Source organism: Neovison vison, chromosome 10 (assembly GCF_020171115.1).
Source record: "Neovison vison isolate M4711 chromosome 10, ASM_NN_V1, whole genome shotgun sequence".
NCBI lineage: Eukaryota > Metazoa > Chordata > Mammalia > Carnivora > Mustelidae > Neogale > Neogale vison.
In genome coordinates this window covers 36,539,138-36,566,199 of record NC_058100.1, presented here as the reverse complement: position 1 = coordinate 36,566,199, position 27,062 = coordinate 36,539,138, and the positions used below count along the sequence as shown (strand labels likewise).

The following is a 27,062-nucleotide window of genomic DNA, read 5'->3' as shown; positions in this document are numbered from 1 at the left end:
TTTTTTTTTTACTCTGAAAGGGTGTTCTAATCTGTACATCTGTCCTTCTAAGTAAGATTACTGTTTATTTAAAACTGTTTTTGTAGCAATCTCTTGATCCTCTTTTATAATCTTTGGAGAGACTTTATTCTTTATTTTGTCTAAATTCTTTTAGCTAAGAGTCGAGGAACTGGGTTTTAACCTATTTTAGTGTAACCATGAACAGATTACCTTATCTTTTTCTGAGCATTGGTTTTGTCATGTGCCTACCCTAGATTTCCTTTGTTTTTCACAGAGTCTGTTAGCACTCCTTTATAAATGTAACTGGTTATTAAAAGCAGCAGTTTTTTAAAATATATGTTGCTCTTTTTTATGGTTCTCATTTAGTTGTCGCAAACTCTTTAGTCTTTCCCTTCCTGCCACCCCCACCTCCCCAGTCTGAAAGGACAGCAATTGATTAAAATTAACTCCGTGTAGGAGAAAATACAAGTAAAATCTTTCCCTTCTCCAGTCTGATGACAGAGCCAGAGTCAACTGGTGTTTGAAGCATATGGCAAAGACATCAAGTAAGTAAAACTAGGTCACTGTTGAAGTACATTATAACATCTGTATTTCCATTTTGGTGTACGTGTTCTATGTGCCTAAATTCAGTAATTGTTTGTCTTTTTCTTTTTACCAATGGAAGAAATCAGGCAAGATCTAGAACTGCTCACTGTAGAAGATCTTGTTGTGGGGATCTACCAACAAAAATTTCTTAAGGAGCCCTCTAAAACCTGGGTTCGGAGCCTCCTAGATGTGGCCATGTGGGATTATTCTAGCAACACAAGGTATTTATGATGATTTTGTGATTGTCATTTTGACTTTTTGTACTGAGAAAATATGGCAGGATTAGTTTTTCCTTTTTCATCAACAGGCAGTATTTTCCTATGAAACTTCGGAATCATTATTTCCTTGAATAATAAGATTCCATTGGTTGTCTGATACATTGTCATTTTGTCTACAACTAAAAATAAAGCACACTACCAGATAACTGGCATGGTGCTTTATCGTTTAGAATTTTTGTACTGATGGAAGAATATATTTATTTAAAGAGATGTTTTATTACATAGACTTCTTAGACTTAACATATAAGAAATATATAAGTGAAATAAATGGAATGTATTTTTCATTTTGAAATAATTTCGTATTTATAGAAAAGTTGCAAGACTAGTATAGAAATTTCTGGGTTCTCTGTTCTCTTCCACTTGTCTGTGTGTCTGTTTTTGTGCCAATACCATGCTGTCTTGATGATCACAACTTTGTAATACAGCTTGAAGTCAGGGACGATGCCTCTAGCTTTGGTTTTCTTTTTCAACAGTCCCATGGCTGTTCAGGGTCTTTTCTGATTCCATCCATTTTAGGGTTGTTTGTTTTCAACTCTGTGAAAAACGTCAATGGTATTTTGATAGAGATTACTTTGAAACAATAGATGGCTCTCGGTAGCTAGCATAGACATTTTCACAGTGTTTATTCTTCCAATCCATGGGCATGGAATGCTTTTCCATCTTTCTGTGTCGTCTTCAATTTCTTTCATGAGTGTTCTGTAGTTCCTCACTACTCGAGTACAGATCCTTTACCTCTTTGGTTAGGTTTATTGCAAGGTATCTTAAGGTTTTTGGTGCTATTGTAAATGGAATCAATTCCTTAATTTCTCTTTCTTCACCCACACTGTTAGTGTATAGAGAGGCAGTTGATTTCCAGGCATCAGTTTTGTATTCTGCCATATTGAACTGCTATGAGTTCTGGTAATTTGGAGGTGGATTCTTTTGGGTTTTCCATATAAAGTGTCATGTCATCTGCAAAGAGAGAGAGTTTGACTTCTTCTTTGCCAATTTGAATGCCTTTTATTTCTTTTTGTTGTCTGACTGCTATGGCTAGGACTTCTGATACTATGTTGAACAAAAGTGGTGAGAGTGGGCATCCCTGTTGTGTTCCTGACCTTAAGGGAAAAGCTCTCAGTTTTTCCCCATTGAGAATGATATTTGCTGTGGGCTTTTCATAACAGCTTTTATGGTATTGAGGTATGTTTCTTCTCTCCCTATATTTTGAAGAGTTTCAATCAGGAAAGGATGCTGTACTTTGTTGAATGCTTTCTCTGCATCAGTTGAGGGGATCAAATGGTTTTTGTCTCTTCTTTTGTTAACATGATCTATCATGTTGATTGATTTGCGAATGTTGAACCACCCTTGCATCCCAAGAATAAATCCTACCTGGTCATGGTGAATAGTCCTTTTAGTGTACTGTTGGATCCTATTGCCTAGGGTCTTCTTGAGTATTTTGGCATCCATGTTCATCAGGGATATTGGTCTGTAATTCTCCTTTTTGATGTGGTCTTTGTCTCATTTTGGGATCAAGGTAATGTTGGCCTCATAGAATGAGTTTAGAAGTTTTCCTTCCATTTCTATTCTTTGGAACAGCTTTAGTAGAATAGGTATGATTTCTTCTTTATTTTTTTTTATTTTTTATTTTTGAAAGATTTTACTTATTTATTTGACAGACAGAGATCACAAGTAGGCAGAGAGGCAGGCTCCCCGCTGAGCAGAGAGCCCGGCTCCCCGCTGAGCAGAGAGCCCGATGCAGGGCTCCATCCTAGGACCCTGGGATCATGACCTGAGCAGAAGGCAGAGGCTTTAACCCACTGAGCCACCCAGACACCCTGTTTTTTTTTTTAAAGATTTTATTATTTATTCGACAGAGATCATAAGTAGGCAGAGAGGCAGGCAGAGAGAGAGAGAAGGATGATTTCTTCTTTAAATGTTTGGTAGAGGGAGACCTGGGTAGCTCAGTGTGTTAAGTGTCTGCTTTCTGCTCAGGTCATGATCCCAGAGCCCCGAGATCAAGTTCTGCACTGGGCTCCAGCTGCACTGCCTGCTGCTTCCTCTGCTTGTGTGTGCACGTGCTGTCTTTCCCTCTCTGACAAATAAGTAAATAAAATCTATTTAAAAAATAATAAAAAAATAAATGGTGGAATTTGCCTTGGGAAGTCATTTGGTCCTGGACTCTTGTTTTTTGGGAGGTTTTTGATCACTATTTCAATTTCCTTGCTGGTTATGGATCTGTTCAGATTGTCTATTTCTTCCTGTTTCAGTCTTAGTGGTTTATAAGTGTCCAGGAATGCATCCATTTCTTCCAGATTGCCTAGTTTGTTGACATACAGCTGGTGGCAATAAGTTCTAATTATTGTCTCTATTTCCTAGGTATTGGTTGTGATTTCTCCTCTTTCTTCGTGAATTTATTAATTTGGGCCCTTTCTCTTTTCCTTTTATAAGTCTGGCTAGGTGTTTATCATTCTTATTAATTCTTCCAAAGAACCAGCTTCTAGGGACGCCTGGGTGGCGCAGTTGGTTGGACGACTGCCTTCAGCTCAGGGCGTGATCCTGGAGTCCCGGGATCGAGTCCCACATCAGGCTCCCAGCTCCATGGGGAGTCTGCTTTGCTCTCTGACCTTCTCTTCGCTCATGCTCTCTCTCACTGTCTCTCTCTCAAATAAATAAAATAAAATCTAAAAAAAAAAAAAAAAAAAGAACCAGCTTCTAGTTTCGTTGATCTGTTCTACTGCTCTTCTAGTTTCTGTTTCATTGATTTCTGCTCTAATCTTTGCTATTTTTCTTCTACTTGGTTTAAGCTTTATTTGCTGTTCTTTCTCTGTCTCCTTTAGATGTAAGGTTAGCTTGTGCATTTGGGATTTTTCTGATTTTTTGAGAGGCTTGGATGGCTGTTTACTTCCCTCTTAGGACTGCCATTGCAGTGTCCCATAGCTTTTGAACCAACATGTTTTCATTTTCATTAGTTTGCATGGATTGTTTAAGTTCTTCTTTAATTTCCTGGTTGACCCATTCTTTCTTTAGCAGCATGTTTTTTAATATCCAAGTGTTTACATTCCTTCCAAATTTTTCCTTGTGGTTGAGTTCCAGTTTCAAAGCATTGTGGTCTGAAAATATACAGAGAAGAATCTCAATCTTTTGGCATCAATTGAGGCCTGAGTTTTAACCAGGTATGTGGTCTCTTCTGGAGAATGTTCCATGTGCACTCAAGAAGAATGAGTATTCTGTTGTATTAGAATGGAATGTTCTGTGTATATCTACAAAGTCCATCTGGTCGAATGTGTCCTTCAGAGCTCTTGTTTCTTTGATGATCTTCTGCTTGGATGATGTGTTTGTTGCTCTGAGTGGAGTGTTGAAATCGCCTACTATTAATGTATTATTATCAATATTGTTCTTTATTTTGGTTATTAGTTGGTTTATGTAGCTGGCTGCTTCCATGTTGGGGGCATAGATATTTACAATTGCTACATTTTCTAGTTGGATAGACCCTTTAAGTGTCCCTTTATATCTCTTACTGCAGTCTTTGGTTTAAAATTTAATTAATCAAAAATGATAATTGCTACCCCAGCTTGCTTTTGAGGTCTGTTGGCATGGTAAATTGTTCTCCATCCCCTCACTTTGAATCTGGGGGTGTCTTTAGGTTCAAAGTGAGTCTCTTGTAGACAGCATATGGATGAGTCCTGCATTTTTATCCAATCTGAAACCCTTGTCTTTTGATAGGAACATTCAGCCCATTCACATTGAGAGTAATATTGAAAGATATGAATTTAGTGCCATTGTGTTGCCTGGAAAGGCTGTGTTTCTATAGATTGTCTCTGTTAATATCTGGTTGATATTGCTCTTGGGGTCTTCTTTTATAGACTCCCCCTTAATTCTTGCAGGGCTGGCTTGGTGGTCACATACTCTCTCCAGTTTCTGCTGGTCCTGGAAGCTTTTTCTCTCTCTCATCCATTCTCAGTGACAGCCTTGCTGGATAAACTATTCTTGGCTGCATGTTCTTCTCATATATTACCCGGAATATGTCTTGCCAGCCCTTTCTGGCTTGCCAGGTCTCTGTGGATAGCTCTCTTATTCTGATATTCCTCCCTCCATGTGTACAAAATCTCTTCCCTCTAGCTGCTGTCAGGATAGCTTCCTTGTCTTAATGATTTTCAAGCTTCACTATTATACATCAGGGTGTTGATCTATTTTTGATCTTGGGGAGGGGTCCTCTCTGCCTCTTAGATACGAATGCTTATTTCCTTCCCCAGGTTAGGGAAGTTCCCAGCTGTGATTTGCTCATATATACCTTCAAGTCCTCTTTCTCTCCCCAACCCCTCAGAGATCCCAGTAATTCTAACATTGGAAGATTTTGTGGAGTCATTGATCTCATTCTGTTTTCATGGGCTACTAGCTGCCTATCCCTCTCTTCCTTGGCTTCCTTCCTTTCTATCAGCTTATCTTCTAGGTCACTGATTTGTTCTTCTGCCCCATTTACTCTGGCTGTTAGAGTACCCAGTTTAGACTGCATCTCATTCAGAGCATTTTTGTAAGTTTGGTCTGATTACATTTCCTTTCTGCGTGTAGAGATTCTGTACTGTCAGTAATGCTTTTTTCAAGCCTCGCTGTTGATTTCATAATTACTATCCTGAAGTCTATCTCTGACATCTTGTTTATATCCACATCCATTAGTTTTGTGGCAGAGGACATTTTCTCTGGTTCTTTTCTTTGTTGGGCGTTCTTCCTCCTAGTCATTCTGTCAAGAGATGGTTGAGCAAACGAACAGTCCAAAATATCAAACATGACCCATGCAAAAGTCAGTTAAAAAGTGGGGCAGGGAAAGAGATTATAATCTCTCAGGTAGACAAAGCAGGGTGATCTCCCTGTTCCTGATTGATTTTTGTTCTTTGTGTTAGAAGACACTATATCCCAAAATTGCAAAGAAATCAGAAATTATATATATCAAGATAAAATTGAATAGAATGAAAATGGGCTAGTGTGGGTCATAAATCTATAAAACAGATGTGAATAAAAGTTAAGCAACTTAAAAAACATAGGTTGGGAAAAAAGAATCTATTTAAAATAGGAACAGGATAAAAAAAAAAAGACCGAGAAAAGAAATATAAAATTTTAGCCTGCAGTATAAATGAGTCATGAGGGAACACCTGGAGCTCCCTGTATTATTTTCCCCTGGTGCTGGAGTTTTATAGTCCTGTGGGAAATAAGCTTGTCATTCACCTGTTGTTCCAGTCTGTCTTCTGGAGGAGAGGCCTGCTGCGGGGCTTCTCAGGCGTCTCTGCCTGGGTGGAGTGTCCCTATACCTTGTCAGTGGGATGGGCTTAATGTGAGCTGGTTGACTGTGTGACTTTTGTTCCCTGGTGGCTTGCCTTTACATGGTAGGAGCAAATATGGCTGTTCAGGAATCTCGCCCAGATCAGCATTGTGGCGGACTGCCTCCCCCACACTCCTGCCACCCCACAACAAATCCTCTAGGATTTGTCTCTATCTCTGCACATACCAAACTGCACAGAATCATGCATTTCATGCCCACTGCTCCTCTCCTGAGGGAGTCATGGGGACCCACGAACATCTCTGTGCTTTAACTCTGCGACTGGTAGTGGCCGTGGACTCAAGCATGTACCCTCTTCCACAGCTCCGTGGTCATGCTGGGTGCTGCTCCAGTGTCATCTCACGGGTCACACTGCTCAGAGAGCTGTCTCTGTCATGGCTACAAGCTGTTTTATATCTCCCCTAGGGTATTAAACAGTCTGTACCTTCTAGTCCTTTCAGGGTGGTCAGGCAGAGGGCGGCCTCCCTACTGGCTTGGGTCACAGTTTATGATGAAAGGAATTGAGAGTCCCTTCTGGTCTCGCTCACCGTGACCATTCTCCCCACCTACTGCTCGGGCAGTCCATCTGTTTAGGCTCACCCCTTTCTGAGTCTCCTGGAATCCTGAGACCATAGTGATTCCCCTAGAATTCTGCCCTATTCATCCCCTATGCCCTTTTCAGAAGGAGGTACCTCTCACTATGGCAGATTTCCAGGATTCCCAATTTTTTGCTCCGGTGTTACATCACTTCTGGGTGGCCAGCTTATGGAGGCTCACTCCCCCTCCATTTATCTTATGGTATTTCTCCCAAAGTTCAAGGTTCCACACCTCCTACCTTGCAAAAATAGTCATTTTTCTGCTTGTGGAGATCCAGATAAGTCTTACATGTCAGGTTGAATCTGTGTGTGTTCAGAATGGTTTGATTAGCTAAATTTGAGGAATCAGATGAAACAAGATCCCCTACACTGCTGCCACCTTGCCCCCCTCCTTTAAGATTTCATTCTTTTTATGGCTGTGTGGTATTCTGTTATATATATATGTACCACATCTTCTTTATCCATTTGTTTGTTCATGGATATCTGGGCTCTTTCTGTAGTTTGGATATTGTTCATAAAGCTGCTATAAACATTGGGGTGTATGTATCCCTTCAAATCAGTATTTTTTTTTAAGATTTTATTTGTTGATTTGACAGAGCACACAAGTAGGGGGAGTAGTAGGGAGAGGGAGAAGCAGGAACCCCTCTGAGCAGGGAGCCTGACCTGGGGTTTGATCCCACGACTCTGGGATCATGAGCTGAGCTGAAGGCAGGAGCTTAATGGGCTGAGCCACCCAGGTTCCCCTGAACCAGTACTTTTGTATCCTTTGAGTAAATACCTAGTAGTGTACTTGCTGGGTTGTAGGGTAGTTCTATTTTCAACTTCCTGAGGAATCTCTCTACTGTTCTTCGGAATGGCTACACCAGTTTGTGTTCCCACAAATAATGCATGAGGGTTCCCTTTCTCCACATTCTCACCACACCTTTTGTTTCCTGTGCTGTTAATTGCAGCCATTCTGACAGGTGTGAGGTGATATCCATTGTAGTTTTGATTTGTGTTTCCCTGATGATGAGTGATGACACATGATATCTTTTCATGTGTCTGTTGGCCAGCTAGAAGTCTTCTTTGGAGAAATGTCTGTTCATATCTTCTCACCTTTTAACTAGATTGTTTTTTGGGTGTTCAGTTTTATAAGTACTTTAAAAATATATAATGGTGTGGGTAAACTGGACTACTTTCTTAAACCATACACAAAAATAAATTCAAAATGGATGAAAGACCTAAATGTGAGACCTAAAACATCAAAATCCTAGAGGAGAGCACAAGCAGTAACTTCTTTGACATCAGATGTAGTGGCTCCTTACTAGATCTGTCTCCCGAGGCAAAGGCAACAAAAGGAAAAATATATTAGTGGGATGACTTCAACCTAAAATCTTCTGCATAGCGAAGAAAAAATTCAACAAAACTAGAAGGCAGCCTTCAGAATGGGAGAAGATAGTTGCGAATAACTTAATTTGACTTCTGTGATCTTGGTATTTTTGAAGGGTGCAGGGTAGTTACTTTATAGAATGTTTCTTAGTTTTAGTTTGCCTTTATTTCTTCATGATTAGTTTGAGTTCATATATTTTTGGCAGGAGTACCACAAAAATTATATGTTTTCTCAGTGTGTCATATCTGGATGTATATGTTATCCATTTGTTCCATTACTGATAATTATGGTCACTTAAGATAATGCCTCCCAGATTTCTCCATTGAAAAGCTACTGGTTTTCACCTTGTAATTAATATTTATAGGGAAATATTTTGAGATTTGGTAGATATTCTCAAACTTCAGTCTGCCTCTTAATTTCATATCCTTTGATGACTTTGCCTGAATCAGTAATTATTATATTTGTGAAATGGTGATTTTTCTAATGTAGTTCACTTTACGTTTGTTATTTGGCATTCTACTATAAGGAAGAGCTTTGCTTTTATTTCTTAAGATTTATTTATTTAGACAGAGAGAGAGGGGTAGGGAGGGAATCCTCAGTCAGACTCTCCTCTGAGCAGGAAACCCAACACAGGGCTTGATCCTAGCTCCGAGATCATGATCTGAGCTGGAACCAAGAGTCGGCTGCTCAACTGACCGAGCCACCCAGACACCCCAAGAGAGCTTTTATTTTTAAAAGATAATTTATGAGTATGGACTTATGGATTCCTATTTGAAATCCTATAAATGGGCTGTAATCTGTTATTATCAATTTATAATCTGTTATCTGTTATTATCAACTTATTTTTTATGCTCAGTTTGATTTTATGGCCAGTGGGCATCCCTTCAGAGCAGTGGTTTCTGTGTCCTTTTGACATTTCTTCATTGTTCTCCGAATGCTTCTTTGCTTTCTGGCTTAATATGTTCTAGGCTCATCCTTGCTTTCCCTGCTTCAGTTTTGGATTACCCATTTCTGCACGGAGCCCTTGTTCCTTTAAACGGAGGACAGTATTTAGGAGATAGGATGTGGGTGTTAGGTTAGGTGTGCTCATTCTAGTTCCCCTTAGTGGAGAGAGCTACGTATATACACAGCCTCCACACACATTTTTATGTCTGTCTCACCATGAGTTCATACTAAGTACCTATAATTCCAGTTCAACACATACTGTTTTCTAGTTTTCCATTTTTCTATTTTTGTATTTCCCTTCTCTGAGAGAAAAACCTAGCACTCAATATTCTTTCTTGTTTGTTCAGTCCTAGAATATGTTAATTAAAAATCAGTTAGAGAATTGTTAAGTGATACCCTGTAAAAAAAATTAATAGTTCAGAATTTGCTTACAGTTGTTTCTTCGTCTGAAGGCAGGTAGTCAAAACACTTTGTTCAAAAGTTATTTGGGTTGGTTCTTCCCCCTTCAGTGTGGTTGAATTATTCCTTCGAAACATGGTTCAGTCCCTTTTCTTGTTTTATATTCCATTTCTGTTTTTCCCCGATCCTTGTTGATTCTCTTACCTTTTTAATGTGTTTAAACAAAAAAGTATAGTCAGCAGTATCATTTCACTTCAATCCAATTCCATAAAACTCCTTAGATTGCATTAAATTTATAAATTAATTTGGGGAGAATTGAAATGTTTATAATGTTGAATTCTATCCAAAGATAAGAGATGTGTTTCCATTTCTCAAATCTACTTTTGAGTCTTTCAGGACTTCCAAAATTTTCTCACACAAGCTGTGCACATCTGGGACTGGTCATATTGTTGGGGGGGCAGTTCTTTGACAACTTTCTGTTTCATCTATGAAAGTCTGTTTGATTAGGCTTTCTAGCTTTAATGGGATCGATATTGGTAATCTGTATTTCTCAAGGAGATTGTACATTTTTTATATGCTTTTAAATTTGCTTAAAGGGCGCCTGGGTGGCTCAGTGGGTTAAGCCGCTGCCTTCGACTCAGGTCATGATCCCAGGGTCCTGGGATCGAGTCCCGAATCGGGCTCTCTGCTCAGCAGGAAGCCTGCTTCCCTCTCTCTCTCTCTGCCTGCCTCTCTGTCTACTTGTAATCTCTGTCTGTTAAATAAACAAATAAAATCTTTAAAAAAAAATAAAAAATAAATTTGCTTAAAAGTCTGTAAAGTTAGTCTCTTATAATTGTTAAAATCCCTTCTGTTTCAGTAGTTATTCTTGTATACTTGTGCCTTTTTTTTCCGTTAAATAAAGTTAGTTTATGGTCTCTCTCTTTTTTTTTCAAAACAGGATTTCATTAGATGTAGATTTTTAAAAATTCTCTCTCTCATTAATTTCTGCCTCTATTATCTTGTGTTTAGTTGAGTCAGTTTTCTTCTAATCACTACTTGCAGTGCATCTCCTAGATTGACATATACAGTATTTTGTCATTTAAAAAAAATTCTGTAGTTTTAACTCACAAGTTAATATGAGGCTTTTAAATATCCAGAGGTAAAGGCCTTTCTCTTTTTTTGTTAGTAAATTCTAGTATCTTTGCATTGTGATCAGTTTTGTTCTACTTTATGAAAGTTTTGCAGTTTTTTGCTAACTTAATATATAATCAGTTTTGTGAATGATCTGTGGGTGTGTGAGAAGAATATTGTAAGGGTGTTTTTATTATCCATGAGGTCTACTTTGATTGTGTGGTTTAAGTTGTTTTATCTCTTAAGAAAGACCGGAGTTGGTGAGGATGTGGAGAAAAGGGAACCCTTGTGCACCACTTGTGGGAATGTAAATTGGCGCAGCTGCTGTGGAAAACAGTATGGCGGTTCCTCAAAAAATTAAAAAACAGAAATACTACAAGATCCGCTTAATTTTATTACTGGATATCTATCCAAAGAAAATGAAAACGCTAATTCGAAAGATAGACGCGCCCCTAAATACACGTTTAGAATAATAGCAAGGATCTGGAAGCAATCCAGACGTTCCTTGACAAATGACTGGATCAAGCTTTCTGGCGCCTGCGCACGCATGCACGGGAGAACACTGCCGAGCCGCCAAAATGAAATCTTGCCGTTTATGGCAACATGGCTAGACCTAGAGAGTATTATGCTCAGGTGAAATCGGTCAGAGAGACTGAGACCATGATGTCACAGAAATGTGGACACTGAAAACCGAAACAGACAAACAAAAAACCAAGCAGACTCTCAACAACAAAGGACAAACTGGTAGTTGCCAGAAGGAAGGTGGGGGAGGAGATGGGCTAAATAGGGGAAGGAGATAAAGAGATACAAACTTCCAGTTATTTAAAAAAATTGTCTTAGTCGCTTGATTTATGTCTACTTGATCTGTCATGTGATGAGAATGGTGCATTAAAAGTTTGCTGTAACTCTTTTGTGTGTGTGTTTTTAAGATTTTATTTATTTGACAGACAGATATCACAAGTAGGCAGAGAGGCAGGCAGAGAGAGAGGGGGAAGCAGGCTCCTCGCTGAGCAGAGAGCCTGATGCGGGGCTGGATCCCAGGACCCTGGGATCATGACCTGAGCTGAAGGCAGAGGCTTCAGCCCACCGAGCCATGCCGGAGCCCCACTATTGTGTTTTTATGTTTCATTACATCTCTGTAGTTTTAAGCTGTTTACTGTGGTATTTGGTGCCTTTACAGAAGAAAAATTTGCTGAATCTTGATCTGGTAGATTGATTAGGGCTCTTGGGAACCAGCAGTCCCTGTGTTCTTGTCTATTGAAAACTTTTTATTTGACCTTTATTTCCTTGAGTTTCTGGAAAATACAGCTGTATTGTTATATGTCTGTGTGCTGCTTTTAATAAGTTTGCTCATTTAATTCTTTTGGCCTTTTAAGTTATTTGATCTTTTTGCCTGGAGACCTTTTAAGAATGTTTTTTCATCTTTAAAGTCTAATGGTTTTATTAGGGTATTTTTCTGAGTATATTATTGCAGGCCGTTTTCTCAATGTTTGGTGAGCCCTTTCAGTATGCAGAATCAGGTCTTATTTCTGGAAATTTGTCTTTGATGGTAGTTTAATATTAGTTCTGTTTTATTTAATTTCTCTTCTGAAGGGAGTCCAGCATGTGTGTGTAATTTAGTTCTTTTCTGATATAATTTTTATTTCCAGAGTTTTATCAACTCTTATTTCTTTTTATTGCTGATTTTAGTTTTGGAATTTCTCATTCAAGGCATGTTTTCATTTCTTAAAATTCTTGTTTGAGGATTTTTAATTCAACACACAGTTTTTTCCCTTCATGATTTTTTGGCAGGCGAAGGGAAGAAGGTAAAGGGAGGAGTTACCAGTTAGAGTGTTTGAGCTTTATTTTCAGTTTTCTTCCTGTGGTAGCTTCCTGTAGATGAAGGTATGTTGTTCCTTTGTATTTCTTGGACAGGGCTGGTGATTTGGGGACGTGTGTGATTCATAGTTCAAGTGCTCCCTCTTCTGTCAGTGTAGCAAACTGGTTTCTTTGAATACTTTCAGGGTGGCAAGGGTGTGATTGTGGGGCTTCCCATTTTTCTTTGTTTTCTTTTGCCCTGAAAAATGCTAAATTTTTCCCCTTTTCCTTTTCCTTTTTTCCCCTCCAAAGAGTTTCTAAATGACTCTTCTCCCTCCCTCCCCTCCACATGGCCTCCTAGAGATTTACAGGCAATTTTAAGTCTCTCTGCTCTGAACTATCAAGTTTTTGAATATTTACAGATCTTCTCATTTTGGAATGATTATAATTTAATCATAGACTCTGCATTTCCCTTCCGTCTCCCCTCCGCCACAGTGTTTTGTGAACTCCACTCCCCCTAAAAGCCATATAAAGTCTCAGGTGTGAAGTTAAGAAGTTACTCCTTTAGAAATCAGGAGGTTTTTCCCTCTTGTTTATCTTTGGTGGGAATGTAAATTGGTGCAGCCTCTGTGGAAAACAGTTTGAAGTTCCTCAAAAAATTAAAAATAGAAATACCGTATGATCCAGTAATTCCACTATTGGTTATTTAGCCAAGGAAAATGAAAACACCTAATTGGAAAAGAGATACATATACACCCCTGTGTTTATTGCATTATTTACAATAGCCAAGATACGGAAGCAACCCAAATGTCCATACATAGATGAATGGATAAAAAAAGATGTCATATGTGTGTGTTGTAAACACACACACACACACACACACACACACACACACACACACTAGAATGTTGCTTGGCCATAAAAAAGATTGAGATCTTTACGATTGCAAAACATGGATGGATCTACAGGGTGTTGTGAACGAGGTCAGAGAAAGACAAACACCATAGCATTCCACTTAACATGTGAAATCTAAAAAACAGAACAAAAGCAGGAACAGGCTCATAAATACAGAGAACAAACTAATGGTTGCCAGAGAAGAGGGTGGGGAAATGGGCAAAATGGGTGAAGAGGAGTAGGAGGTACAGGTTTCCGGTTACAGAATGACTAAGTTTGGGGGATGATAAGTATAAGGGAGCCTGGACGACTAAGTTGATTAAGCCTCTGCCTTTGGCTCAGGTCGTGACCTCAGCGTCCTGGGATCTAGCCCCATGTCGGGCTCCTTGCTCAGTGGGGAATCTGCTGCTGCTTTTCTCCCAGCTTGTGTATGCATGTGTTTCCCCCCACCTCCCTGGGTGTCAAATAAATAAAATCTTGAAAAAGAAAAAAATATATAGCCTAGGGAATATAGTCATTGGTATGTTAATACTGTTTTGTGATGACAGATGTAGTTACTCTTGTCAACATAGTGTAATGTGTAGACTTGTGGAATCACTTTGTTGTACACCTGAAACTAATTTAACATTGTGTGTCAACTATGCTTCAATTAAAAAAATGAAAAACAATTTTAGGGGATGGATAAAATGTATGATTTTTAGGAGAAAAAAGAAACAGAATAGACTGAGTCAGTATTCTACAAAGAAAGTGAATTTTATGAATTAAAATGAAACCTACATAATGTTATATGTATTTATATGCTGGTCTATTAAAATACTTTCTCTGCCACTGACAAACACCTTTTCTGTGAGTTTTGATTCTTTCGTGATCTTATCAGATAATGTCAGCGGAAAGTGTTCAGAGACAAATCAATACTTTCTCAAATAATCTTTAAATGGTTTATTGACTAAACTGAGTTATAGTTTTTTATCATCAAGAACAACCAAATTTGTACATGTTCAGGTGATCCAACTGATTCTAGACTAACCAATAGCAATTGTAAAATACCTTCAATTGTAAGATGCATTCCAATTTAAGTTAAAATGCGAAAAAAAGTTTTAAAATTGAAGGAATATTGTTGAGCTCAGTTGAGTAAGTACAGGCTGTGACAGAGTAGCTTCGGTGTAAGACGCTAAGGGCTGTGCTGTGGGGTTTGTTCATGAGGAAACCACTACATAGCACTGTAAGCACCTTGGTAGTAAAATTGTTTCGAACAGGATAGATCTGCCTTTTTCTGAGCTTCCCAGTGTAAGATTCCAATATATAGCATTTTAGAAGAGAGATTGGTTTAGTAGCCAATAGGAACTGTTGTTGGAATTCGTTAATATAAGCAAACACTTGTCTTAAAGTTCTGCTTGTACATTAAAGTTTGTAATAAATTTTTGTCTGTAGCTTTAGGAGAAATAGGTGAAAAGGATAGGTATTGGGGAAATTGAGAATAGTTAGACCAAGTGAGAATCAGAATCTTAAACAGGCTATTGATGACTATCCTGGTATTTTAGATTTCATAGATCTGCCATCTCCTTGTTGCTTCTTGTCATAATTGTGTATGACCTATGGATGAAATAAGGCAGCTTTTATTTTTTTTTAAGATTTTTTTTTTAATTTGACAGACAGAGATCACAAGTAGGCAGAGAGGCAGGCAGAGAGGGAGGGGGAAGCAGGCTCCCTGCTGAGCAGAGAGCCTGATGCGGGGCTTGATCCCAGTGTCCTGGGATCATGACCTAAGCCGAAGGCAGAGGTTTTAACCCACTGAGCCACCCAGGCGCCCCAAGGCAGCTTTTAATCTGCCAGTATTTATTGAGTATCTCCTCTGTCCCAAGCACTCTGCTGAAGGTCTCTGCCTTCATGAAGCTGACATTTTGTTTTTAATTTTAAGATTTTATTTATTTGAGAGAGGGAGAGAGAGTGCACCAAGAGGGGGTAAGATCAGAGGGAAAAGTAGACTCCCACTGAGCAGGGAGCCTGATGCAGGACTAGATCCTGGAACTCCATGACTCCTGGGTCATGACCTGAGTTGAAGAAAGTCCTTTACCCAGGTGAGCCACCCAGGTGCCCTGAAGCTAATTACATTTTAATGGTAAAGTAAAACTTGGAATAAATGACAAAATGGTGATTTTAGCTTGTGATTAGTGCTAAGAAGGAAATCAACAGGATATTGCTCCTCCTTTAGCAGAGAAGAGTGTGTGGAAAGACTACTTCCTAGAGTAGTCCAGAAAACTTTTTTTTTGAGAATGTAAAATTAAAACTGAGATCCGAAGCGAGAGCGTGATGCAGCCGTGTGAAAATGGAATAGCATCCTGGGTAGAGAATTGCAAAAGCCTGGAGGTGAAAGCTTGGTGTTCACTGGAAATCCAGTCAGTGCGACTGGAAGGGAGTGAGCAGAGAGGGGACTACACACGATGAGGTTGGAGAAATAAGCAAGGACCAAAAATACCATGAGCCTTCTTAGCTGCAGGAAGGAATTAGTTGTCCCCGCTGCCCCCACTTCCCCTTCGGCAACTATCAGTTCTCTGTATCTAGGGGGTACAGGAAGGAATTTTATCAAGCAGGCAATTGACAGAATTTGATTAAGTTTCTAAAAGATCTCCTGAGTTTTTAAAGGCTATATTGAGAAAGGGCAAAAAAGGAAGTACAGTCTATAACTATTAGACTATTTCTCTAGTCTAGGCAAGAAGTGGCTTGGAGGGGAGTGACAGTGGAAATGGAGAGGAGTAAGTAGATTTCATCCGGGTAAAAACCAGTGGACCTTGCTGGTGGACTGCATATAGGAGGGGAGAGTGAAAAGAAATAAAGACCATGCTTAGGTTAGTCGGGGTGGGGGGAGGAGCAAGTTTAGAATGTTTTTTGAGGCCCTTGTGAGGTAAGATCTAGAAATAACAAGCAGGCAGCTGGTGGTCCTGGTCTAGAACTCACTGGAGAGGTTTGGATAATGCCAGCATTCATTTCACAAGGTGCCAGGGACTGTTCTCAGCACTGCAAATACAATGAAGAGAGACCAGGCTTCTCCTTTAATGGATCTTACAACATATCGACGAGGTCACTTGGCAGAGGGCAAAAAGAGACCCAGCACAGAGCTCTGTAAGCTCTGACATTTTAAAACCGGGCAGAGACTGACTTTTGGCGGTCTGAGCCCCTCAGCCAGCAGTTACGGCATGTGACATGTTGTCAGAGCCATCATCAGTGCTGATTTGGGTTGAAGATAGGAGGAAGAAAAGTAGGATCATAGATGCAGTAATTTCACGGATCTCATTGGGGTACATGGTAGGACAGGAATGTTTGTTTGCTTTTGTTCTCTGGATTGTCTCACTCTTTTGGTTTGTGAGTTGTGGTGTTTCTGTCTTGTATGCTTTCTTTGAATGTCTCATTGTCTTTGCTTATGTTCATGCTTAGAAGTTGGGCTACAAAGCGGACATAAGTGCTCTGTATTTTGTGGGGATAATGAACTAGTTGGGCTTTACTATAGGGAAAGCAAACAAGGGAGCTGGATGTTAAGTGAGAATCCTGAATGTCACGATATTGAGGGCTTTGCCTTAAGGTACCAGCACCCATTCTCGCTGCCGGGTTCTCCTACGAACAGTTCACTTCTTTGTACAGCATCAGGGAATTGACCATTCCTTGTTCAGAAGTAGTTCAGCTTCCTGTCTTACCTCTGCTCTCTGGCCAGGGACATGCGCGTGGCTTCACAGCCTCTTTTGACTTCCTGTAGGCAGATCTCTTGTGTGGCTGGGTCTGTGAGGACTGAAGGCTGTGACTTCCTTTGTCTAGCCTCCTTGGTTACCATTCCTTCACTTTCTGTATCCCACACATTTGTTAAACTCTCTTCCATGGAGGCCTCTTTCTCTTTTCCCTTTGTTGTGGACTGCTACTGGTTTTTTTTTTTTTTCTTTGACTGTCATTTGGTGGAGTCTTGGGAGCAAGAGGAGATAAATTTATGCATTTTTAAATCAGAAGCACCAGAATTATAGTTTTAAAGGATGCAACTTTATATTTTGATGTCCCTTCAGAATCGTTTTTTCTTAGCCCAATTTATTGAGTTTATTCTTAACCAGTATTGGGGCAGCTCTTGTACATAAGGCCTGAGACTAGGTTTTGTGGGAAATATGGGAAAGAGTGGCATGATTGTCCTAGCCCTCTATGTCCCCTGTCTAGAGGAGTAAAGATGCTGGAGTTGTCTATGATAATTTCTGGTAACTCTTAAAAGCATTTCAAAATGATGATACATCAGGGAGAAATCACTTCAGTGTAAGGGCTGAAAATATATGAAATACTTTATGGGGTATATGGTTCTCCTGGAAAGATGAATAGAATTTCTATGAATGGAGATTTATGTTGAAAGGAGGACCTTCCAAGAGAAGGAAATGACCTGAACAGTGACTCCAAGGACTGAAAGAACAGAACCTTGAAGAGAAACTAGAGACTCCATTTAGCTAGAGTATAGAGCCTGTGTAGCTGCCAGGTGATAGTGGCTCTGAGCAAGGTAAAGCCTGGGCTGTGCTTGAAAAGGAGGAGGAATCTTAACCCTGAAATAGGAGGGAAGGAGATCATTGAGACCTTTTCAGATAAGCAAAGAGGAGTGTCGAGGCCTTTAGCATCATATGAGCGAATGAGATATAGTGTTGGACAGAATTACCCAAAAGACCTGACTCACTTGTGACCTTATGGCTTTAGAGTAGAATTTCATAAAAGAAGTCCATCATAAATTTGACATATCATAAAAGAAGATGTGTCAAAGCTAGAGCTAGATTTGAAGCTCCAAAGTGAATATTAATAGCTTAACAAAGTGTACAAAGCAGTTTTGATTTTTGACAGATTTTTAGAATGAATCTTCCTTTACTAGAAAATACACTCCTATTTTTAGGGGGATTGGTGGGATGATTTTGGGAAGAGAATCAAGAAGAAATGTCAGAGAAAGACCAATATCATATGATTTCATCATATATGGAATTTAAGAAGCAAATGATTGTAGGAGGGAAAAGAGAGAGGCAAACGAAGAAACAGACTCTCAACTATAGAGAACAAACTGATGGTTACCAGGGCGAGGGGGATAGGGGGATGGGTGAACTAGGTGATGGGGATTAAGGTGTGCACTCGTGATGAGTGCAGGGTGGTGTATGCAACTTTGTAATCACTAATTGTACACCCAAAACTAATGTTACACTCTAAGTTAACTAATTGGAATTTAAATAAAAAATTAAGTAAAAACAGACGACAACAGGGGCGCCTGGGTGACTCAGTGGGTTAAAGCCTCTGCCTTCGGCTCAGGTCATGATCCCAGGGTCCTGGGATGGAGCCCTGCATCCGGCTTTCTGCTCAGCAGGGAGCCTGCTTCCCTCTCTCTCTGCTTGCCTCTCTGTCTACTTGTGATCTCTCTCTCTCTCTCTCTGTCAAATAAATAAATAAAATATTTTAAAAAAAACCACAGATGACAATAATGTCATTTTTAACAGTTTAACTGTAGGTTTGGAAGCATTTTTCCCTGGGATCAGATTTCCATAGCTTTGTTCTTGGGTTTGTTTTTAATTCTGGAATACATTGTTGGGTTTTCAGTTGCGTCTATTTCAAATATGATCTGCAATGGAAATGTGTATATGAGGTACTAAACTTGGGGTTTAAGTTCTGGAAAAGGAGCCAAATTAACTGGAATTTTAAATATTACTTGATTCTGTGTGTATATGTAAGAACATAGGCTTAGTTTCAACCTGAGCCTTCATTTTAGAGTTAGAGTTTTATGAATCCTGTTTTCTGAATCACTTTTTAGAAAAGCAGTGGGAGAAATTCTTAATCTTATATTTAGGTAGTCTTCCATTCGTTTAAATAACAAGTGTAGATAACTGATTTTTTACACTTAGGTTTAACAAGTTTGTAATTTTAAATGATTCTTGCTAGGTTCAGGCAAACCTTGAATTATGTGGGTATTATTCTTCTGAGTCTCAATACACTGTACTCAGTGAAAAGATACAGGTTTATACTGATTTTCATTGAAAAATATGCTGTTTGTTTGTTCCTCTCAATTATTAACCTTCTGAGAGCTCCTCCCCCAGCATCAGCTTCTCAGTGGTCCCTCTCCTGGCTGCCTTATCTAAAATGTCACCCCTCCAACATTTCACATTTTTTTCTTCCTCAGAACTTTTCTTTATCTAATTTACTGTGTATTATACCTACATTTTTTTTTTTAATCTGTCTTCCTTACTAGAAAGTAGGTTTTGTGTGGGCAATAGTTTGTGTTTTACTCGTTTTCTTTTCCTCCTTCCGCCTTCTTCCTCCTTCTTCTCCCTCTTTTCTATAACTAGGCTCCACAGGCATGAACCCATGTATCATTCAATACTGCGTCCCCGGTGCCAAGAACAGTACCTGGTAAATAGTGTGCACCAGTAAACAGTTGTCAGACAACTTTACATTAACCATAGTTGTTAATGTGCGTCTGTGTGTTAAGATGCTCATTTTATTTCAAGGTAGAATTTACCTTATGTATGGTTTGCATAGCATTATGAATTTGCATCAGAGGAGATAACATTTTTAAAAAATCTTTTCTAAAAATCCATTTTTTGTTTGTTAAATGAAAAACCTTAATTTTTGAGCAACAGTGTCAGTTTTTCTTAAATGATTTTAACTAGGGAAGTTAGAAACCTGGCATATAAAAATCTTTAAGCAGTGCTACTGCCATTGAGGATATTAAATCCTTTTTCCATACAGGTGCAAGTGGCATGAAGAAAATGATATTCTCTTCTGTGCTTTAGCTGTTTGCAAGAAAATTGCGTAAGTCGGAGAAAGGCATTTCGTCGAAATGCTCTGTTCTGCATTGAGTGCTTTGCCATTTTGCTTGCTGTTGGCTTTGCAAACAGGGTTAAATACTGTTGACCTCCATTTTCGTAATTCCCTTCTAAGACAAAGGGTTGGTTTTCTGTGGGGTTTTTTTTGTTTTGTTTTTTGGGTTTTTTTTTTGTTTTTTTTTTGTTTTTAACTTCATGTTATTTTTATTCTGTCCATGTCATACTTGCTTGGTATAGTTCCCACCTGAGTAATTTGGGTGAACCTTCAGAAGCATGTAGTGAAAATTTTCCTTGTAGGACATGAAATTCCCTAATATCATGAACAACAACATTTCCTTTTTAAAGTGCTCAAAAAATATAGACACTTTTCTCTTTTTTGTAGTGAAAGTACCTAGAGCCTCAGACCTTTGGGTGCTTTGGTGGTCCCTTCACGTGGCTGGTTATAGTTAGTTCTGAGATAAATAAGTGCTTTAAAGTTGTAGCCTAGTTTCTGTTTATGCCCTTTACCTGCCTTAAACATTTGAGAATTCTGGTAATCTTTACTTTTAATCCCATTCCCTTGTAATGAATCTGAAATTCTGTGTGGTACTCAGAGTATTGCTTTCCAGTAGTGGCCGGTTAATGGTATGTATGCTACCCAGCCCCACGTCTCCTCCAAATCTCTCAATTTCTTTTTTCCCCAATTTAGAACTGTATATCTTTATATATTTTATATATTTTCTTTATATTATAAATTGTTAAAATATGAATCATTTTAGAATGAATTAGATCAGGTTCTGATAATGAGCTTTTATTTCCTCTTGAAGGTACTGCATCAGTAATTCTCTAGCCACTCTCTTTGGAATCCAGCTTACAGAGACTCATGTACCGCTTCAGGATTATGAGGCCAGCAACAGTGTGACACCCAAAATGGTTGTATTGGATGCCGGGCGTTACCAGGTGAAGAACTGACTTCTCAGAGCTACTGATCACTTTACCTGTGCCGCTCAGTGCGCTTCTGCTCAACAGCAGCTAAAGATCAGGACTTTCGTTCTCTTTTCTGAAACATTTTCTAAGATTTTTTATGGAATATCACTTTTTTAAAAAGATTTTTTTTATTATTTTTTTTTATTTGAGAGAAAGAGCACACAGCGGGAGGGCAGAGGGAAAGGGAGCAGCTACCCGGCTGAGCACAGAGTCAGACCAGGATGGGCCTGCGTCCATCCCAGGATTCTGAGATCTTAACCTGAGCTGAAATCAAGAGTCGGCCGGTTGCTCAACTGACGGAGGCCACCCAGGCACCCCTGCCTGGGATGTCACACGCTTCTTAATCCAGTGGGACCCAGTTGCATAAATCTTATTTCCTTCCTGGTATATTTTCTACTATATTTAATGACGTTTTAAGAAAGTTAACATTAGCAATTAGTCTTTATACAAATCATATCCAGAATTCATTCCAGAAATTAAAATCTGAATGTAGATAATATAAACATTTAAAATATTTACCTCTAAAATGTATGAGACCTGATTCAGGGTTTGATTAAAAGCTAATTTCCCTACCAGCTTCCGTGCTTGCAATTTACTAGTAGATTTCTGTCTACTACAACAGCATAGCAGCTAAGAGTATAGACTCTGGAGTCAGAATTCCCAAATTGGATTTCAGGTCTGCTCTGTACAGGCTGGGTGACTTTATGCAAATTACTTGAACTTTCTGTGCTGATTCCTTATCTGTAAAACAAGAACAGTAATAAGGGCTAGTAGTTGTAGGATTAAATGCAAGTGTATATGAAAATGCCAAGAACTCTGCCTTGGAACATAAGTAATAAATAAAATACTGTTATTTAAAAATGGTTCATAAAACAATGAAAAGGAAACCCCCAAAACTGATACAATCAATAGTTAGTTGGTTGACAAACACTAACCCTGATTAACTCTATCTCTTTACCTGCTCTGTTCCTATACTCACGTAGCTAAATGAGGCTGAAAAGAAACTGTCTATACTGACTGGTCTTGTTAAATATTACTGCCCACTTCAAGTGAGCTGTTAGTGGAACACTGTCCATTGTCCATTTCTCCCAGTCTCCTAGGGTTGCTTCAGTCTGTGCTTGACACACCTGATGCCCTTGTCTCCTCTTCTCTGAGCAAACAGAAGCAGTCAGAAGAGCTATGCTCCGTCTGCCAGCCACTGCATCCACCATGTACTCTGCTTTGACTCCTGTTTTAATGCATGAATTGTCTGTGCTGCTGCTAAGACCAGCCCTTCAGTTTATGTTCTAGATCTTACTCTCTTACCTGCTCCAAGTATGGCTCCAAAAATTCACTTCTCTTTCTTACATCATCAGGGTTTCTCTCTGTTCTGAATCCTTCTGATCAGGAAACATGCTACCGTCTCATCGTTAAAAATAACCCTCTCCTGATCCTGTAATTCCCCTCCAAACACTGCCTTCTGCTTCCCTGTACAGCAGTACTCTTCAAAAGTTGATTACACATTGGAAAAATGGGTGTTAATTGGTATTTTATAAAAAATACTTTGAAGTAGATGATCCAATAATTGATAAGAAATAAAACTTTCTCCCCTTGTATTTTTCTTTGTTACTTGTAGAAGCTAAGGGTTGAGAGTCCAGGATTTTCTCATTTCAGCCCTTCTAATCAGGAACAAAGACCAAACACACCCACTGGTAAGCATCTTCTGTTTCCTAAGAATGAGCCTCAGCAAGTGTAGGGTACAGTATGGTACTTAAACAGATGCTCTAAATTAGCTTTAAGTTACAGGATCTTGTTGAATAGAGAGCTTAATTTGGCATTTTTAGCACCTGAAACAATTTGGGTATGTACATTTTTGTATCACTTTAACATAATTTAACTTAGCCTCCAGACTTTTGTTCAAGGCATTTAAAATAAAGCATATTATTCTTGTAGCAGTTATAGTTCTGTTTTTTTTTTTTTAAGATTTTATTTATTTGAGAGAATGAGAGGTGGGGAGGGTCCAAGGGAGCAGCCTCCCCACTCAGCAGGGAGCCTGAGGCAGGACTTGATCACAGGACTGCAGGATCATGGCCTGAGCCGAAGCCAGTTGCTCAACCAACTGAGCCACCCAGGCATCCAGTAGCAGTTACAGTTTTATAGTTTTGTGCTGTCTTTGGGCAGACAGGAAAATTTAAAACCTAGGGACATGAACTTTCAATTGGTGCGTGAAGAACTTCAATTAAGGTTTCTGCTGCTAACACAAAAATATTCTTAATTCAACCTATTGCCTTTACTCTGAGTATCTGTTTTCTTTTCCTAGGGATCTCTGTCCTGTTCATGAAGGGTCTACAGTGGAATAAGAGTCAGTCAAGGGATCTCTATATAATAAAACCCTAAAATTTCTACATTTCTCTTCTTGTATTTCCAATATCCTTAGGTGACTATCCATCTGGGGTGAGAATTTCCGGCCAAAACAGCAGTGTTCGGGGGCGCGGGATTACCCGCTTGCTAGAGAGCATCTCCAATTCCTCCAGCAACATCCACAGATTCTCCAGCTGTGAGACTGCACTCTCGCCTTACATGTCCCAAAAAGATGGATACAAATCTTTTTCTTCCTTTTCTTAATGATGGTACTTTTTCAATTTCTGGAAAAATAACAGGCCCAACTTCCCTTCTGACTACAGTCATATTAAACAGATCACATCAATGATAGTGTCACACTGTAAAAACTACTTAATTTGTAAGGAATTTCTGTTTCATAGTAAAAATAATTGTGGCTGGAGAAGATCTTGGCATTTTTACTTTTTTTTTTCCTTTTCCAAGGGGTGGTTCTACTTCTTGACTGTATGATGTGAACACCATTAAAGTTTTGAGTCCTTTAAGAACAAAACTGGCATTTCAGAGTTGTGCTTTTGGGAATATTTTGATAATCTTTCCCTCTACAATAAAGAATACATATTAAAAGGAAAGGGTTTTTAAATAAGGGGTTAATCTCTTTCTTCCCATTATGAAATGTTGCAACCTTAATGAGTACCTACTTTATGGACATATATATCCTCTTGTGAACTCCTTATAACCATTCTGAGGAAGGAGATTACCTCCATTTTACACACACAAACACACACACACACATGCGCACACACACACACAAGCTCAGAGATTCAGGTCATATTCAGGAGAAACTGTTAACTGACTCCGAAGACTTTTTCTTATATATGGCACTGTCTTCTACTTCCTTTTCATCTATTTTTGGTAACAGATCTTTGAATAAGAAACAGCTCACACAATGTAAGTTTATATTACATTTTCTACTGGCAGATTTTTAAAAAAATCTTCTATCCAAACTTTGAACATGTATCTTTCTTCAAAATGAGCATGACAGAAGGGCACCAGGGTGGCTCAGTCCGTTGTGTCCCAGTCCTGATTTTTGGCTTAGGTCATGATCTCAGGGTTGTAAGATCAAGTCCTACCTGAGGTTCTCATGCTGGGTGTGGAGCCTGTTTAAGATTCTCTCTCTCTCTGCCCCTCCCCTCCCCCCGCCTCTTTTCCTGGGGAGGGGGGGGCAAAAATCAACATGACAATAGGGTTGGCTGAGGAAGTGAAGGAAAGGACTAAAATTATAATTTGATCCACAGATTTAGGTGCCTAAATCTTGTGCCATCTGAATTTAATCCTGTGTTCATCTAAAACTTATATTTTTAAAATTTTATAGGAAATGTTATACTTGTGAGGTATATATGTCAGATAAACCAAAGCAATGGGTCCCAGGAATTTACTTTAGAAGAATAGTTGTTCTTTCTTTTGAGAGCTATCAATCTCCAAACCATATTAGTAAAATTCAAATTCCTGCCTTTTTTCCCCCCAAAAATTCTTCTGGCAGCAAATCTGAGGGATTAACTACCCTTCAAGAAGACTGAGTGCGGGGGATACTCTAGCAATCCTGGTTGAAAGTGGTTTCCGCACCATCTTCAGGGGCATTTTCTTGGTGTTCTCTGACAGCGCTTAGAGCTTTTAATTGTTGCTGTTTGAGTTCAGGACCTATCTTTTCCTCAGTTGCCAACTTTAGATGCCCATACCTCTGTATAAGATGTTCAGTAAATGTCTGCTTACACACACATACATACATACACACACACACACACACACAAAATGGAATATTAGCCCTAAGAAAGAATGAAATACCACTATTCGCAATGACGTGGATGGAGCTAGAAAGTATTATGCCAGTGAAATAAGCCAAAGAAAGACAAATAACATATGATTTCACTCATATGTGGATTTTGAGAAACAAATGATCGTAGAGAGGAAAAAAGGCAAACCAAGAAACAGACGCTTAACTCCATAGAGAAAAGAACTGATGGTTACCGGAGGGGAGGGGTAAAGGGATGGGTTAAAAAATTAAGTGTTGGGGATTAAGGAGTGCACTTGTGAGGAGCACTGAGTGTTGTAAGTTAAGTGTTGAATCAGTAAATTGTACACCTGAAACTTAAAAAAAAATTCCATTGCAAATAATGGAGAAGGAATGCCAAAATCCCAAATCCACATCCGATGATAAAGTACTGTATGAGGAAAGAAGCCCACCTTTCCTGTGGACTGCAGATGTAAATGATTTGTTTCATTTGTTTAATGAGCATGTTTTGAGGGTCTGCTAAGTGCTGAGTAAAAAATACTACAGTGAATAAGGATGTTTCCCCTGCCTTCAAGGAACTTTGTTTCATGGATGGAATAAATGATTAACCTGTTACTAAAAGTGCTAAGATACATGGATTAATGGACTAGAATGGAGAATCCAGAAATAAATCTATTTATGGACAATTGATTTGACATTTGTGTCAAGACCATTCAATGGGGAAAAAAGAATTGTCTTTCAACAAATGGTGCTAGGACATTTGGATATTCACCTTCAAAAGAATGAATTTGGACTCTACCATTTATAAAAATTAGCTCAAAATGGTTGAAAAACTTTAATAACTAGAACTATACACCTTTTAAAAGGAAATATAAGAGTAAATCATGACATTTTATGGGGCATTGGTTTCTTAAGATAACAAATGTAGAAGCAACAAAAGAGAAAAATAGGTAAATTGGACATCATCAAAATTAAGCCCAGTAGAAGTGTCTCTGTACATTAAAAGACACTATCAAAGTCAAAGGACAGCCCACAGGAGTGGGAGAAAATATTTGGAAATCATTTACCTGATAAGGGTCTGGAATCCAGAATATCTAAATAACTCTTATGCAACAGTAAATGGACATCCTAATTTAAAAATTGGTATGGTGTTGGGTGGCTCAGTCAGTTGAGCATCTGCCTTTGGCTCAGGTCATAATCCCACAGTCCTGGGAATGAGCCCTACATCAAGCTCCTTGCCTGGCAGGGAGTCTGCTTCTCCTTCCTCTGCTTCTCCCTCTGGTTTGTAATCTCTCTCTCTCTCTCAAATAAATAAATAGAATCTTTAAAAAAATAAAAATGGCCATGATGTCTTTTAAGTTCTTTTGCCCATTTTTAAATTGGGTGGTTCATTTTTTTAGGTTTTAGAAGCTCTTTATACAATTTAGATAAGTTATGTATCACATGTCTTTCACAAATACTTTTTTGCAGTCTAGCTTTTCATTTTCTTTATATTGTGTTTTGCAGAACAGAATTCTTTTACAGACTTTATTTGATAGAGATCACAAGTAGGAAGAGAGGCAGGCAGAGAGGGGGTGAAGCAGGCTCCCCGTGGAGCAGAGAGCCTGACACAGGGCTCGATCCCAGGACCCTGAGACCATGACCTGAGCCGAAGGCAGAGGTTTAACCCTCTGAGCCACCTGTGTGCCCCAGAACAGAATTTTTAATGAAGTCCAGCTTATCATTGATTTCTATAAAAGTTATTTTCATATTCAAGGTTATCTAGATTTCTTCTTCTAGGAGCTTTATAGTTTTGTGTTGTACATTTGAGTTTATAATCCAGCTTGAGTTAAATGTGTAAAATATAAGTTCTGTGACAGATTCATTATTTTTGCATGTGGATGTTTAGTTGTTCCAACACCATTTTGAAAAGA

At 38.9% G+C, this 27,062-nt stretch overlaps 1 protein-coding gene across 2 annotated transcripts in view; it reads left to right on the top strand.

The window, feature by feature from the left end:
* MAEL (maelstrom spermatogenic transposon silencer) overlaps positions 1–23,759 on the top strand; it is a 37,050-nt gene extending 13,291 nt beyond the window's left edge. For both annotated transcript variants that reach the window (XM_044266282.1, XM_044266281.1), the window contains 6 exons: positions 491–545; positions 665–806; positions 19,999–20,061; positions 20,882–21,014; positions 22,657–22,732; positions 23,458–23,759. In XM_044266282.1, the coding sequence (XP_044122217.1) occupies positions 491–545; positions 665–806; positions 19,999–20,061; positions 20,882–21,014; positions 22,657–22,732; positions 23,458–23,645 (657 nt within the window). In that variant the 3' untranslated portion in view covers positions 23,646–23,759. The remainder of the gene's footprint in view (positions 1–490; positions 546–664; positions 807–19,998; positions 20,062–20,881; positions 21,015–22,656; positions 22,733–23,457) is intronic.
* The last annotated feature ends 3,303 nt before the right edge of the window (positions 23,760–27,062 follow it).